General features: G+C 40.4%; 2 protein-coding genes across 2 annotated transcripts; one reads left to right on the forward strand and one right to left on the reverse strand.

Moving 5' to 3' along the window:
- Positions 1-1,504: 1,504 nt before the first annotated feature.
- pdzd11 (PDZ domain containing 11) lies at positions 1,505-8,685 on the forward strand. The gene is made up of 6 exons (XM_030396879.1): positions 1,505-1,628; positions 2,527-2,624; positions 3,765-3,905; positions 4,092-4,190; positions 5,332-5,392; positions 6,535-8,685. The coding sequence occupies exons 2-6, from the start codon at positions 2,532-2,534 to the stop codon at positions 6,567-6,569; spliced, it is 429 nt and encodes a 142-aa protein (XP_030252739.1). The 5' UTR covers positions 1,505-1,628; positions 2,527-2,531; the 3' UTR covers positions 6,570-8,685.
- A 154-nt stretch (positions 8,686-8,839) lies between these two features.
- stard14 (START domain containing 14) lies at positions 8,840-14,255 on the reverse strand. The gene is made up of 6 exons (XM_030396878.1): positions 13,878-14,255; positions 13,633-13,780; positions 12,305-12,408; positions 12,059-12,176; positions 11,912-11,964; positions 8,840-10,271 (listed from the first exon to the last, which is right to left on the reverse strand). Exons 1-6 carry the CDS (start codon positions 14,046-14,048, stop codon positions 10,062-10,064), a joined length of 804 nt encoding a protein of 267 aa, XP_030252738.1. The 5' UTR covers positions 14,049-14,255; the 3' UTR covers positions 8,840-10,061.
- Positions 14,256-14,752: the final 497 nt, after the last annotated feature.

Here is a 14,752-nt window from a genome sequence, read left to right on the forward strand (position 1 = left end):
GGTGTTGATCACATACTGCGGCTGTGACGTGTAGAGTTAAATAAAGACTTTCGTAGACAGACGACAGGAAATCAAAAAGGATTACAAGAAATCTTTGACCTTCATCTCGTTTGGTGTTAAAGCAGCAGCAGCAGCAGCAGCACACCCCTTAACCCTGACAGATTAATTGTTAGGTAGGTCAGGAGACCAGACATTGGGCGTAACCTTGAGTCCTGGCTAAAGCCTAATTCAAGGAAACAATGTGAATGAGGGCACAGGATGTGTGACTTAAGGTAAGGTCGGGGAATCCCTCGAGAGTGCTACAGGTGAGTGAACAGGAGTATGCGGTAGTGAAAATGTGGAGTGAGAGAAAAATAATAATGGTCGAGGAAGAGAAGAAGAATTTAGTGTGTCTGACTGATGATAATAAAATGACTATACATAGATGTCATTACCATATAAGGGTCTGTGCTTGATTCAGTACTGATTTCCAGGAATATTGCAAAAAAAAAAAAAAAAAGGTGGAAAGTTTCTTGGAAAGTTTCCCAAGAAGGACTCAGAGGGAGAAGTCATCATTCCTGCTTAATGTCACGTACATGTTTCTACCTCACTGAACACAGGAGACAGGTGTGGGAAATTTAAAGGAAGCACATAATAAATACCTGAGGCAGCTTGATTGTGAAACAGACATAGAAATGCTTGATAATGCCATAAAGCAAAGTACAGTATTAGCTGCATTGGAGTCCAACATGTAGACGAAATAAAGAGGAAAGCAGTGCCGCTGTGAGATGACAAACGTAGGCGTGTGAAGGCGTTCAAACAGACTAACATTACTTCCAGCATTTGAGCTGACATGTATTAATGACCTTAAAAGCTTGTATGCTGTCAATTTACAGACACATTTTGGTGGATTTCGAACAAAACAAACCGAACAAGACTCATGTTTGTAGCAGACATGCGACTCAAAGCCACGCGGTCAAAGTCTCAAGCAGGTCCTGAGACATTTTTCTCGGTCAAGTCCCACCTTAAAACACTGCAGTCTTACCATGCAGTGTTTTTATAACAAAGCATCAAAACCTGTTTAATACTGGATCAAGTCTGAGTCATTTATTTCCTGTGGAGTCAAGTTGGGAGTCATCAAAACTGAGACTTGAGTCAACTCGAGTTTATGTCTCTGGACACAGCGACATCTTGTAATCAGCAGGATTTACTTTAAGATATATTACATTTAAGAGAAATAAAGCAGGGCACGGAGGTCACATTCATTTGGGAGAATGTCAGAGGACGTACATCTAAGAAGAAGATTAGGAGACAGTGATCTGAAACACTGTCAGGTGGCAGAAACTGCAGAAAACATGCATATTAGTTGCAGAAATTAACTGGAGACAGAGGACGTGGTGCATTAAATGAAAGGATTGGGAGATGTGCATGTGTACTCACTTTTCCTGACGGGGTTTATGAGAAAAATCTGGACATTGTCGGATTGAAGTAACTCCAGAGGATGGCAGTAATGCATCACCACAGTACAAGCTGCTGATACCATGTTGCAGTGACTCCTCCCTGACAGCAGGTGGCGGTAACGAGCGCGCTGTAACTCATCGACCAATGCAAGAGAAAGAGGTTGTTGTTGCTAGCTTACGAAGTGGCAGGTGAGATAATTTGCTATTTTATGGCTGTCAGCTAGAGTTTAAATCAACAACCTGAGCAGTACCTTAATCTTTACAGTCCCGGTGGTGATAATAATTGTGAATGTCAGCCATGAAATCATGTTTGGTGAAGAGAGAGAAGCGTTTCGAAGTTAGCTAGTAAGCTAACTGTAGCGTTAGCTGGCGTCTCATTGATATGTAGCAGTGTAAAATGATCGATTATCGGCTTATTCACACAATTCACCTCGTTTAAATAATAAAGTCTAAGCCATGTACACCAGCAGTGTCATATGTTTTTAATGTTTTGTAGTATATCATCAGGGTTAGCCACTTCTTTGTACAGCTAAGTATCTGTGTGCTGAACTAGATGACACACACTGTCATGTTTTGCTCTGCTCGTTCGTTTTAATGCTGGAACTAACACTATATAGAGCCTTAATCTGTAATAATGTGGACTCAACCTTAAGAAACTCAGGGTTCGTACGGGTGCTTGAAATCCTTGAAAGTGCTTGAATTTCAATGTTGCGTTTTCAAGGTCTGAAAGTGCTTGGATTTTAGTTTAAGTGCTTGAAAGTGATTGACATTATAACTCTGTGTCTTTCACAAAATTGGGATCAGACTGGATAATTAATTTCTGAAGTTTTTACTATTATGAAACATAATTTTAGATGTTTACAGCATAATACAATGTACATAATTGTGATAAAAAGTGAAGAAAAAAATCACGAGTATATATATTCCTGTAGATACGTATTTTACCCCAGCAATAAGGTGCTGGAAAATCTTGAAAATGACCCTTATAAGTGCTTGAAAAGTGCTAGAATTTGACCTTGAAAAATGTGTACGAACCCTGGAAACTGTTTTGTGAAACACTGTCCTTCTGTCTTCTGGTGGCTTTCAGCAAATATGGATCAGAAAATCCCTTATGATGACTACCAGCTCCCAGTGGTGTTCCTGCCCTCCTATGAGAACCCACCAGCATGGATACCTACACAGGAGGTATGTCACATACAGTGTTAGCAGAACCACACTTTCTCCTTTAAACAGTGTATATAACCATGAATAACACTGTACAAAATCAAAAGATTTTTAACTGCATCTTCAGGTCTTTGTTAGAGGATAAATATTTCTCAGTTGTAAGCAGATGTGATCGAAGGACAGTAGTGTGAATCTTTGGTCAGATAACAGGTTGTAGTCAGTGTGGGAGACGACTACGCAAGCACTAATGATTATTTTCCTTTTGTCATCATGGCTCTGATCATTTTTATGATTAATCGATGAATCATATAGTCTGTGAAATGTCCGTAAATGTGAAAAAATGACACAAATCACAACTTCCAAAAGCCCAGAGTGACTTCTTCGAATAGCACCTTTTGTCCAATCAAATGTCCAAAACCCCAGCTTTTCCTCGTGACATTCACCCATTCTCACACATCCGTACACTGATGGGAGAGGCTGCCATACAACCTGCTTATCAGGAGCAGTTTGGGGTTTAGTATCTTGCTAAAGGATACTTGGAAGCAGCGACCTTAATCGATGTTTTCTATCACAAATAACCGAGAAGAGCAGCAAATCCTTACATGCAAGTAGCTGCACCCAGCTGATGTTTGACATTGTTGCTGAAAGAATGGCTGAAACAGTTGATCTGTTATCAAAATAGTCAATTTATCTTTCAGTCAAACAGTCAGCTAATCGTTGTACCTTGCCACTGTTTAAAGATTGCCTCTGTTGTAGGATGTGAAAGGCCTCCTTGATCTCTCTGTTGCTCTCAACTGCCTCCTGATCAATGGCTTTGAATCCATTTCCAGTCAGTGTTGTCACTGCTTTTGGTGTGCACAGCGAGTGGATGTAATCTGTTGCCATGGAGACAAAAACATGAGTTAGTGGACAGCCAGAGAAAGATCACTGAGGCGTTCATATCCGACACCTGAGGTGAAGACTATGAGATGCAGTTTAAAGCAAATCTACTGTTTCCATTAAACTTTCACACTCAGTATTTCTGCTGATTCCCCCAGTAATCCGACTGCTTGTGGTAACTCAAAGTGTGCAGGAAGATCTAGTCTCACAGCCATAATGGATGTCATACCACCCTTCTGGTTGTACATAGCCATCTTTTCCTTTTCTTTGTACATTTCTTAGCGGGTTCATCACCCTGACTACAACAACGAGCTCCCCCAGTTTTTACCTCGCACCATTGTGTTGAAAAAACCTCCAGGAGCACAGCTGGGCTTCAACATCCGCGGGGGAAAGGCATCACAACTGGGAATCTTTATATCCAAGGTTTGTGTGTTTGTGTTTGTGTGTGTGTGTGTTTGTGTGTGTGTGTGCGCGCGTGTGTGGGGCCCAGGTGTTTGGAAGTGCTTTTTACCGCATCCGTACTTGTGTTGCAGCTGAAAAATTGGTTGCTTTTCAAAATTGTACGCGTAGTGATTTTCTATTTTCTGTGTTTGTGTGATGTGATTGCAGGTGGTCCCAGACTCGGATGCCCATAGAGCAGGACTTCAGGAGGGCGACCAGGTTCTTTGTGTGAATGAGGTTGATTTCCAAGACATAGAGCACTCCAGAGTAAGTCAGAGCATTGAGACAATATTACACAGTATCCATCCACGTCTATATTACTGAAACTGAGAGAGGAATGTCAATCTTGTTTCATTTTCCTGTTTTTGATAATATTTTCACGGTAGTACTCACAACAATGGACCCTTGAAGGCCAGCGACCACTTTATGAAAGCTAATGGAGACACAAATGCATTGTAATTGTGGCATTGACAGATATGTGTTGTCATTCTCCCTCCAGAATGTGGGGAAAATTGAATGTATTGTATCAGTATTGACAAAACTTTTCAACATAGAGCTAATGTGTTGTGTGTGCTAAATGTTGAGCATTCTTGTCATACGTCATATTTTCATTTGGTTAAAGCCTAAAGTTTGGTTAGCCATGAAAGTTAAACTTCAGTAAATCTGAACTGTGTAAGAACGGAGCAAGAACGACATTTTGACCGATAAAGAGAAGATTAAATATGAGAGGATTACATTGTGTTAGTAACTTGGTCCATTTTAACAATGCAGTTATGGATTCAATGGAAAGAAAGATGGCCACACCATCAAAAATCAAGTCTGCGTCGTAATAATTCAAAGACTGAGACTAGATGTGTCATAATTTGGTGCTCTGAGATCACTAATATGTGCAGCCTTGTGTGTATAATGGGCCTTTATTTTAAAAGGTGCAAATAACATATTTCAGTATTTTAATTCCCTCTGAAATGTTTAAATGTAACTTGAATTTACATGATCAAAACATTACTGATAAGACATTTAATCTCAAATCTATATTGTTCATGGTGTAAGTGTACGTTTGGTAAGTTGTTTTCGGTAGTTAGTTGTGGCTCCTTGCTCTCTCCAAGTAAACAACCTTTTGGATTTTGACACAGTTACACTAATTGTAGTCCCATTATGCAAACAATAGTAAATATAGAAAATACAGCAAGTATCTACCCTGCAGTTTAAAGATATTAGCCTTTTCAGTGTTCCTGACTTTATTCCATCTCCCTTTTTATTTCATATACATATACATATTCAGATAATGTTCCAATAAGGGTAGCCCAAAGTTGCGTTAATGTCAACATTATGCTGCAAGAGTCTTGAGAGTGAGAGTCTTTTTATTATATTGCATTAAGTTCTCTCTTCATTTCTTCCTACTCTTCAGGCCGTAGAGATTCTGAAGACTGCGCGAGAAATACTGATGAGGGTTCGCTTCTTTCCTTACAGTAAGTACTTACTCCGCAAAATCATATCAGAGGCATTATGGTCATTATAAGTCTCCAGGTTGTGCAAATAGAGTTTGAACTCCTCCACCTTTGCTCTGCAATAGTTCATATTGTTTGGTTTTGCCAACTGTGAAGGTGTTTTGGCAGATTGTGTCCAGAAATCTTACCTTAGCAGTCTTTTATTGTTTAATTTGTATAATTGTGCAAATGCCTACAAACCATTATTTGAAGAAGAATATGTACTTTATGACTTTCTGGCCCGAAGGTCATTATTTAATATGGTTGGTTTGGTATTGAAAATACATATTACTTCTGTCAGGAGAAGAATCAGGAAGAAAGGAATCATTAATTATGGTCAAAGCACATGCATGATTTGGTTTAGAATACAGAAAATAAATGTCTTGTAAGTGTTGTTATGCATTATCACTAAATTTGCGAATGTAACTGTTTTTCCATCTTCTATCAAGTGTCTGTTTATAAGATTGATGTTCTTTTTATTTCAGTATTTCTGAAATCTACACAGTTCATAGTATTCTGTGACTGTAAATATCAGAAAAATCATGTTCAGTAAACAAGGTGTGACCTACATATGTAAAATTAGCCATTTGTGCGTTTCATAATCATAATTTTAAATATATAGGCTTGTTTTTTTGCCTTGTTTCTAAGCAAACCTTTAACAGCATCAGAAAACAAAAATAATATAGATACTATTAAGTTAAATAAGATGATGTAAAATGTCCCAAAGGACGTTTTTTGGGGCTCAGTTCGGACGTGACAGCAGATTTCAGTCTGTTTTGAATATGAAGCATTTGTCCTTCATCATCCCTCATTATGTTAATAACACAGTATGTGTTTTCTTTACCTCACCACTGTGACGGTGACAGGTTCATGTCTGAGTTAAACTTGACATAAAGAACATAACTCGTTCCAAAAGCCGAGACACAAGAATTTAAAGCCTGTCTGCACGTCGATACCGGCGTGTCACAGTTAACGACAGCTGAGATAACGATCTCACTGCATGTCCAACATGAGACAAACAACTGGCTTTGGAGCCACTGACTTATATCACTCTGGTTGGAGGTTAGCACATATAATGATATAAGTGATAATATATTATGTTCTCTGTATGTTTCTTTTATCAGACTACCAACGGCAGAAGGAGAGGACTGTACATTAGGTGGCAGCAGAGCGAGAGAGAGAGAGACGTGGACACAGGCGTCGCTGAGCGTCACCACCCTCCTCCCACAGACTCTGGCCTCCATTCTGTCTCAGCCTCAGTATGACTGATGTATGACTAACAGACTCATTCAGAGTCCTCCATGTAAGGACAGTCTATACTCTGTTACATACTCAGTTTCCTCTCTCACACCCCAATCTCCTGTGATACACGATGATGTCCGCTCCGTCAGGATGTATCCACAGGAGGTGAGAGAAACAGAAGCTTAGTAGACATTTTACAGCATAAATTATATAACTGATACATATTTTCTAGTCATGCGTGACATTTATAGACCATACGTAATTTAATCAAGCATTGCCTTCACTCACTTTTTCATAAGCCCCGATGAGATGTTTCTGCTGTAGTCTTAGAAATATATTTAAATCACGAACAGAGTAGCATTTGTGTGTGATGAACACGTTTGCCTTGATGACACTGATATAGAGTGAAGATTTATATATATACATATGCTCAGCTGCTAGTTTATTAGGTATGCATTGCTAAACGTAAAGCAGTCGAATAAATCAGCCCAGCAATAAATCCTGCTGTCAGAAGTTTGACAGATACTTTTTACTCAGGATCCACCTACTGGCTTTGTCTAGAGCTTTCCACTGTTCATATGTTTCTTATATTTTGTCCACCCCATCTATATCAACGGGTAGACTAAATATCGGAAACACTGCAGTACAACTCAGTTCCAACATGACCATACAGATTAATCAACCTCTATGAAACAGTTTCAACAACAGCTGAACATTATAACCCTCATTAGGGGAGGACTGTTGAATTGAACTGCATAAACTGGCAACTGAGTGCAAACACACTTAAGAAAATGCACATATGACTTGGTTTTTCAGCACACACTGATGCAGATGGTACAAAGACAGCAGGGTGGTACATATTTAAGAGCGTGTGATGGTGCAAAACTTCTGCTAAATTTGAATTTTATCTAAATATCACTGTGAATAAACTGCAGATCCAGTTTTTTATATATTTAACAAGATTTCTTTTTTTTTTATATCGTTTTGGAGGTATGACATTGTGTAAATGTATTTCCGCGACTGCTTATGCATTATTTTAACACTGTCGGGTATTAATTGTGTTTATTTCTCACACTATAACAAAAGAAAAAACCTGCTTCTGGGTTGGATGATATTGTAGTTACTTAATGTGCGAGCTGAGGTGCCAAACTGTTGATAGGTGTAACTTCTAACGTGCTGTTCTTTTACCTACACAAACGGGTATTTGGGGGTTGTTGACCGATCTGCCATGCTGTTGGAGGTGCAGATGAAGAGGTCATGGGCAGTGAGATAGCGCTATCGTTCAGGTTATCACTCTGAATACTTCTCTTGTCGGTTCAAGTGCATGACAACAGTATGTGGTGTTGTGCAGGGACCTGTGGAGCTCTCTGGCAACTAAACCATCCGTAGGCACAATCTTTTAGTCCACAAAGTTTCAACTTCTGTCAATAGCACTTGGCTGGAGCGCAGGTATGTAATCAGATGACATGTTTAAATTGTTGAACAAAAAAGAAGAGATAAATATCAAGTCCTGTCCTGTTTCATTGCACCTCTGACAGTATGACGGATAATATCGCTCAGATTTGTTGATTTTGACGTCGGCGTGGGTAAAAGAATCGCACTGCGTAACAAAACATTACGTCATGTACTTTTGTTTAGTGGTGAAGACGGTTATGGGCTGTCGATCGAGAATTTCACGTCCGCGGGATTTCATTCCAACTGAAGACTTTATCGGGTATTTTCATCATTTCAGCCTCAGTGGTTCAGCGTGTGTACATCAGTACAATCAGCATATACGAGCTCATGCCATAAAGTTAAACTGCATAGCTGAGAACATTTCGAATACTTGTGGATGTTTCTGTGACTAACAGTTGTGGAGACTTACGTAAATGCCATCCTGTTGCATCTCAACACTGTCGTACTGTTTTGTAAACTAACTTAGTTAAAGAATTGGTTTTACATCCAATGAACTAATGTGTTTTTTCATTATTTTTCATAAAAGATCATGACATTGATTTGATAAAAAGAAATAAAAAGCTTTTGAACCCTGGTAACCTTCTGTGGATTTAAAGAGGCTGAACCAGAACTGGAAACAGACTGGTTTGTTCTGGTCCAAGCAGTCAAACTTGTTCCACCTTGAAGCTCAGTTTCTGTTGAGGCCGACTTGTCATCGTCAGAGGAATGCAGTCAATAACAGGGAGTACAAAAGCACGTTAACCATGTGAGGTTTAATTTTTCTTAAAAAAAAGTATTCTGAACATCAAATATCTTAAGAAAAAAAAAAAAACCTGCAGCTACATTTCAGGGTCTTTTTTTTCCCTCCATGACTTCATCTGAGCGCACAAAAGCTTCAAATAAATAAATTAAAATATCCTTTATGGTCATCCCAATCCTTCAAAATGACAAAAAAAAAAAAATGCAAACCTATGATATGTACATTTTACAAGTTAATACAACCTAACTTGATGTCCATTCTCAGAAATCAACAATAAATTTCCTCCTCGAGTGCCACTGCAAGTCTCCGGTCTGAATAACTTGTAACAAGGATTAGATCGCATAGTTTTCAGTTGTACATCTGAATAAATACAATGAACCAGCCTTCATGTGCCACATTAAACACGTAGTTGCCCACTAATTACAACTACATGTTTATCAAAAAACATGTTCACATTTCAAACAAAGTCAGTAGCACATGCGGCGATAGTGTTTTCTTTTGTTTGTTTTGCATCAAGCTTTAAAAAAAAAAGAAAAAGACAAAGAAATTGTATTTCTTAAGAACAGATTCAAGGTCGATGCCGAGAGCTGCTGCACAAACCCAGAACCTTTCACCGTAACATGAACCCACGTTTTAAACAGTGAATATAGTAAATTAAAATAAAAAAAGTGACTGTTTTAAATCTGTCCAGTTCAGGGTTGTACATTTGATCGGATACAGAAGAAGGTTTCGTTAAAACACTTTCTTGTCTGTATTAAGAGGCTACTCTTCGTTGTTTTTTTTTTTTTTAAATCAATCAAAAGTGAACACTGTCACTCCTTCACTACCACCCTCACTGGATTTTCATTCAACGTCGCTTGTAAAAAGGCAAAGAGCAACTACACTTCATGATTTAAAATGTGCATTTTACATAGCTGCACCTTAAAAACAACAACAAAAAAGGCCTGACAGATGACCCATTGTAAAAGTAGTGCTGTAACTATGACACATTCAAACCCCGACATTATTAAAAAAAAAATAAAAACACTGGCAAGATGTTCAGCTTAGTTCAGCCTGGACTGAGGTGAATGGCAACTTGATCTGTGCTCGTTTCCGTCTCATGCGACAGCTGTAAACACTTCATGCTCTTGCTCATCCCGAAAGGCACACAGATGTGGAAAAAACTGGATACAAATGACAGAGTCCGAGGTCTCAGGTCTTCAATCAGATTGCGATTTAAGTGCTGTCTTCGCTCTCCTGAGCATCCTCTTCTTTAGAAGTCACGTCCACGTTTTCTAGAGAGTCCGCCCTCTGTATCGCCAGTTCGGCGGGGTCCATCATGGGCAGGGTGTTCTGCTCCGGGTGCAACCAGGGCTTGTGGTTGGGGACGTTCTGCGCCTTCCACGCCGGGTAGTTCTGTCCCGCCTTGTGAACACTCCTCATCACCTGGAAAAAAAGGAGTGGGCCGAGAGAGGATATGATTATCAGAGGGCCGCGGTCGGACAATGAGGATCATACCACTCCTTAGTCTCGGTCAACAAAGTTGAAGATAAAACTGGTCAGAAAATACTATAGAACAGAGTGTGTGGCAATCAGTTACAGGAGTCCAACTATTTATAGCTCTGACACAAACATTTTAACAGAGGCCTTACACGCACTGCCTTTACCATTACGAGGCACATAAATTCTTCACATCACCCAGACGTAGACAAAAAAAAAGTTAAATCTGCGACAAGTTGGATAATCACATAATCGTTGAGACATTTAAGAAGCCTGAATAGCCCAAAATTAACTGGTTTTAGCCTCTGAAATGTTAAATATTTACGGTTTTTCATGATTGTAAATTAAATATATTTAGGTTCCAGACTTGGTAGAAACAAAACATGCAATTTTAAGCCATCTAAAAACACACACAAACACAATAGGGGCCCGGGTTCAAGGATAGCCCTGGGAAAATGGCTCCTTCACTCAGACCTAAGAAGGTTCAGGGAATGATTTACCGCTGGGCTAAATGCAGAGTGAAAAGCCCCTTATAGAGGACTTCAAATTGCATGTTTTGTTTCTACCAAGGCCGGAACCTAAATGTATTTAATTCACAATCACAAAACACACACATACAGCTAACCCAGGGCTCTATGAGTCATGTGTTGCTTCCACTAGCCCTGGATTACATCTAAATTTGAACACGCGCCTGTTGAATTTAGCCACTTTTTGCCTCCAGTGTTTAGTCGATTTTCCAAGGGGGAGCCCTGATGAAAGCTAGGCTAACCCTTCTAACAAACAGGCCCAATGGTAAGCAGCAAGCCCGGGGCTACAGTTGGAGTTAGCCCGTTCTGCATTGTGCCAATGCGAAGGCTTTTTGAGCCCGGTGGGGGACAACAGCTGTCTTAGCTTGGGGTAAACAAAACTCTAGGAATTGCTTTAGCCCAGGACGTCTGCAGTGTGAAAAGCTCTTTAGTGGCAAAACATTGTGATGGATGATTATTTCCATTGATCTACAATGGAAATAATCAGTAGTTGAAACCCTACTCTAGTCATTCAGATTTAGGCCTCGTCCAAACGTTTACGGATATTTAAGCCTCCGTTAACGTCCAAACAATCTTCACTTGACAAAAAATCTCTGTGCACCCTCTCGAGAAAAACCTGTAGTTCAGCGTTCTACTGCGTGAAACAGTTCAACGTTTCTGTTTCAGCTTCTTACGCACACACTCGACACACTTTGGCCTAAATAGTTTCAATCAGCGGAGGATATGAAACCCGGGGAACGAGTTCTGCTGGGACAGAGAGCAGCAGCTCCAGCTGAGACGCTCTTTGTCAGCAATCTTACCAGGACGGGCCCTTCAATCCGGTTTCTATGGTTACCATTGTCCTTTAAGACACATGAAACCTTCACTCCCTTACGTGCACACACACACACACGCCTACGAACACGCATTTTAAATCGCCTCGTGGATACACACACGCCCCACACTGATAGTCTGTGTATTTTTAAGCTCATCACTTTCAAACGCTGCTGATGACTGTAAATGTAAACAAAACGCTCGGTTGAAAGAGTTTATGACAACACTTGTGTTTGCCTCACATACCTTCGGAGCGAGCATTTTAGTGGCTGCGTTCACCACAACCTTCGGAAGAGAGCCTGAGGAAAGGGAGAGAAACGTTTTATAAAAGCAGCTCTTAAAAAAAAATGTTCAGCAGCAGTGTGACCGCGTCAGCGCAGGTCGCGGGCTCACCTTTGGGGTCGGCTTGCGAGAGGTACGTGAACTTGCAGCTGTTTGGTCCTGTGGCCTGGATCAAATAGCCGGTGAGGATGGAAACGGCTCTCACGAGTTTTTTGCCGGGAGGGTATTTCTGTAAAGGAACCAGTTTGATGAATAACGAGGAAAAAACACAATTATTTAAAAGACAAAGAGGTTTAGAAATGGCACGTTCAAAGACAGTCGTTGCTTTGTGCAGGGGAGTGTGTGGAGGTGTCGTACCGGGTGTTTGACTGAGAAGTTGACGATCACGTACTCTTCATCCTTCACCTGCCACGACCGCAGACTCACCACGTCTCTGCTCGTCATCGGCTTTGGACATTGCCCTGCAGAGAGAAACAACAACAAAAGAACAAACATAAAAATCTTCTTTTTGTGAAAGACTTTGTTCATTACTTCCCAGTGTCACAACCTGAGACTCAACAATCCATCCTTGTTATGACGGTAAATACACCCGGTGGAACAAGAGGCCGCTCACTCTTCACCCCCCCCCCGAGGGCTTCAGCAGTTTACAGAAGAGTCAGCAGAAGAAGAAAAAGACTGAATGCAAATCAAGATCGACTTCCAATTCACTACTGATGGATTGAAAGAAATATCTGGTTTGAGTGTGGACAGAGGAGCTCGCTGATGGGTAAATAATGGTGGCACTGTTTATATATTTCACTATAACTCAAAATATGGGCAAATTTCACTCCATTATTTATAATTTACAGCATTTTTAAGGGACAAAAGGCCTTAAATAGAACATTTTTTGCATTGATTTTGTTTTGTTATTGCATCAAAAACTTGGTAAATAAAATGTTAAGTCCTTTTAAAACAAGAACAAAATGAGTTTGATGATGCACAATAATAAAATATTAAAAAGGGGCTCTTTGTGAAAATTAACACATAAAATCACTTTGATCGTCCATGTGTGAGCAGATTGTATACTGAAGACCTTCTTCGTCTCTTTCTCAGCTAAACCTAACAAAAATCTGACAGAAATGATCATATTTTAAGGCTATATTGCAAAAACACAATGTATCTTTATAATTTTAATTCATAAAAATCAAATATCACAACATTTTCGACCAAAACACTATGATATTGATGTTCGACAGCAGGGATGGAACACAAGGAGATTTTTGATAATTAACCATCAGTAATCCGGATATACTGACTAAAGTGGGTAAAGGCCAAGTATTAGAAGAAGTAAGTTTAAAAAGGGGCATCAAATTACTGTAATGCAACCTTTAAAAACCAGGAAATGAAAACAAACATTCACCTCATGATACAACAAACTCCAGAAATGAGGATGTATCACTTATACACTGCCCACACTGAGCGGTATTCTTCCATACAGGGTGAAATAAAAGAAAACCCTTTAAAAATCCAGATTATTCTAAAATAAAACTCCACGTAAGCACTTTTTCCCCCAGTGTTTGTGTCTCAGGTGTGTGACAGGTGTGAGTCCAACAGGTGCATCCACCGAGGAAACATGATCTACAGCACAGATTTGAAAAAATAAATAAATAAATAAATAAAACAGATGAAAGAAGTTTGAAGCTCACATGAGTAGTAGCCCACATCAGCGTTAGCGGAGAGCCGGGCAATGTCAAAGCTCTCCAACATGGCGGGGTCCCACTCCTTGCGGTACTTGCTGTCGTGAAGGACGTCGTACATGGTGGCGGCCGACACGTCTGTGATTGGCATTGTACACTGAAACACACACACACAGAGACACACAGGACGGTGTCAGGCAGGGTCGATCACTTCTACAGGTGTTTAAAAAAGGTGAGTGTTTGGAGGGACTTACCTTGATCTTGTGCACTTTGGGACCCTGCTTTCCCTTCTTGGCAGGGACCTCGACCCACACCTGCATCCCGCTGTTGTCGTACTTGTTCACCCAGTTGTCCGATGACAGGCACTGCTGTCTGAAGTCGGCGAACACCTTCTCGTCAGGTAGAATACACGAGTGGATCGACATTTTCTTTTTTCTTCTTCTTCTTTTATATATAAAAAAGTATCCCTCAAGAGTAAAATCTGACACACCTGCTCAGGTCCAGAGAGTGTGTGTGTGTGTCTGTGTGTGTGTGAGGTTTCACACTTGTGTTGTCGTGCGCTTCCGTCCGTCTGAATATATATACACGATCTGATCGCCAATCAGGTAGAGCAGGATTTTTGCCATTCCATCACACTCACACACACTCACACTCACCTCCCTCTGACGTCACAGCACTTCCTGAACCCAGGTGTGCTGCGACAGGTGTGACGGCTCCGCCCTCCTCCCCGCGTAGAAACGACCAGAAAGGCCAATTTTAGTTCACATGTGTTGACTTTTACAGTATGGCACGGCTGCTAGATGTCGACTGATACCAGAGGAGCTGAAAGTGGTCCAGTCATGTTTTATTGTCAGGCAGTGTGAAAGACACACGTCAGGTGGACTACAGTGACACTTTGGGCCCTCGGGCGGGAGCGGGGATGTCTCAGTGTTGATGCGTCAGGAGTATCATCACGACTGTAACAGACAATAAACTAAGAGCCAAATAGGAGCTTTTTAATTCTATGTGAAGTCGCTTCCAATGAAATAATAAAATAATGATGTGTCTGACTCTTCCACCTGGTGTTTATAGATGTGTGTGTTTTATTTGAACAGCCAAAAGCAGCACAGCACAGACTGTAATCATCAAA

Source organism: Sparus aurata, chromosome 18 (assembly GCF_900880675.1).
Source record: "Sparus aurata chromosome 18, fSpaAur1.1, whole genome shotgun sequence".
Classification (NCBI taxonomy): domain Eukaryota; kingdom Metazoa; phylum Chordata; class Actinopteri; order Spariformes; family Sparidae; genus Sparus; species Sparus aurata.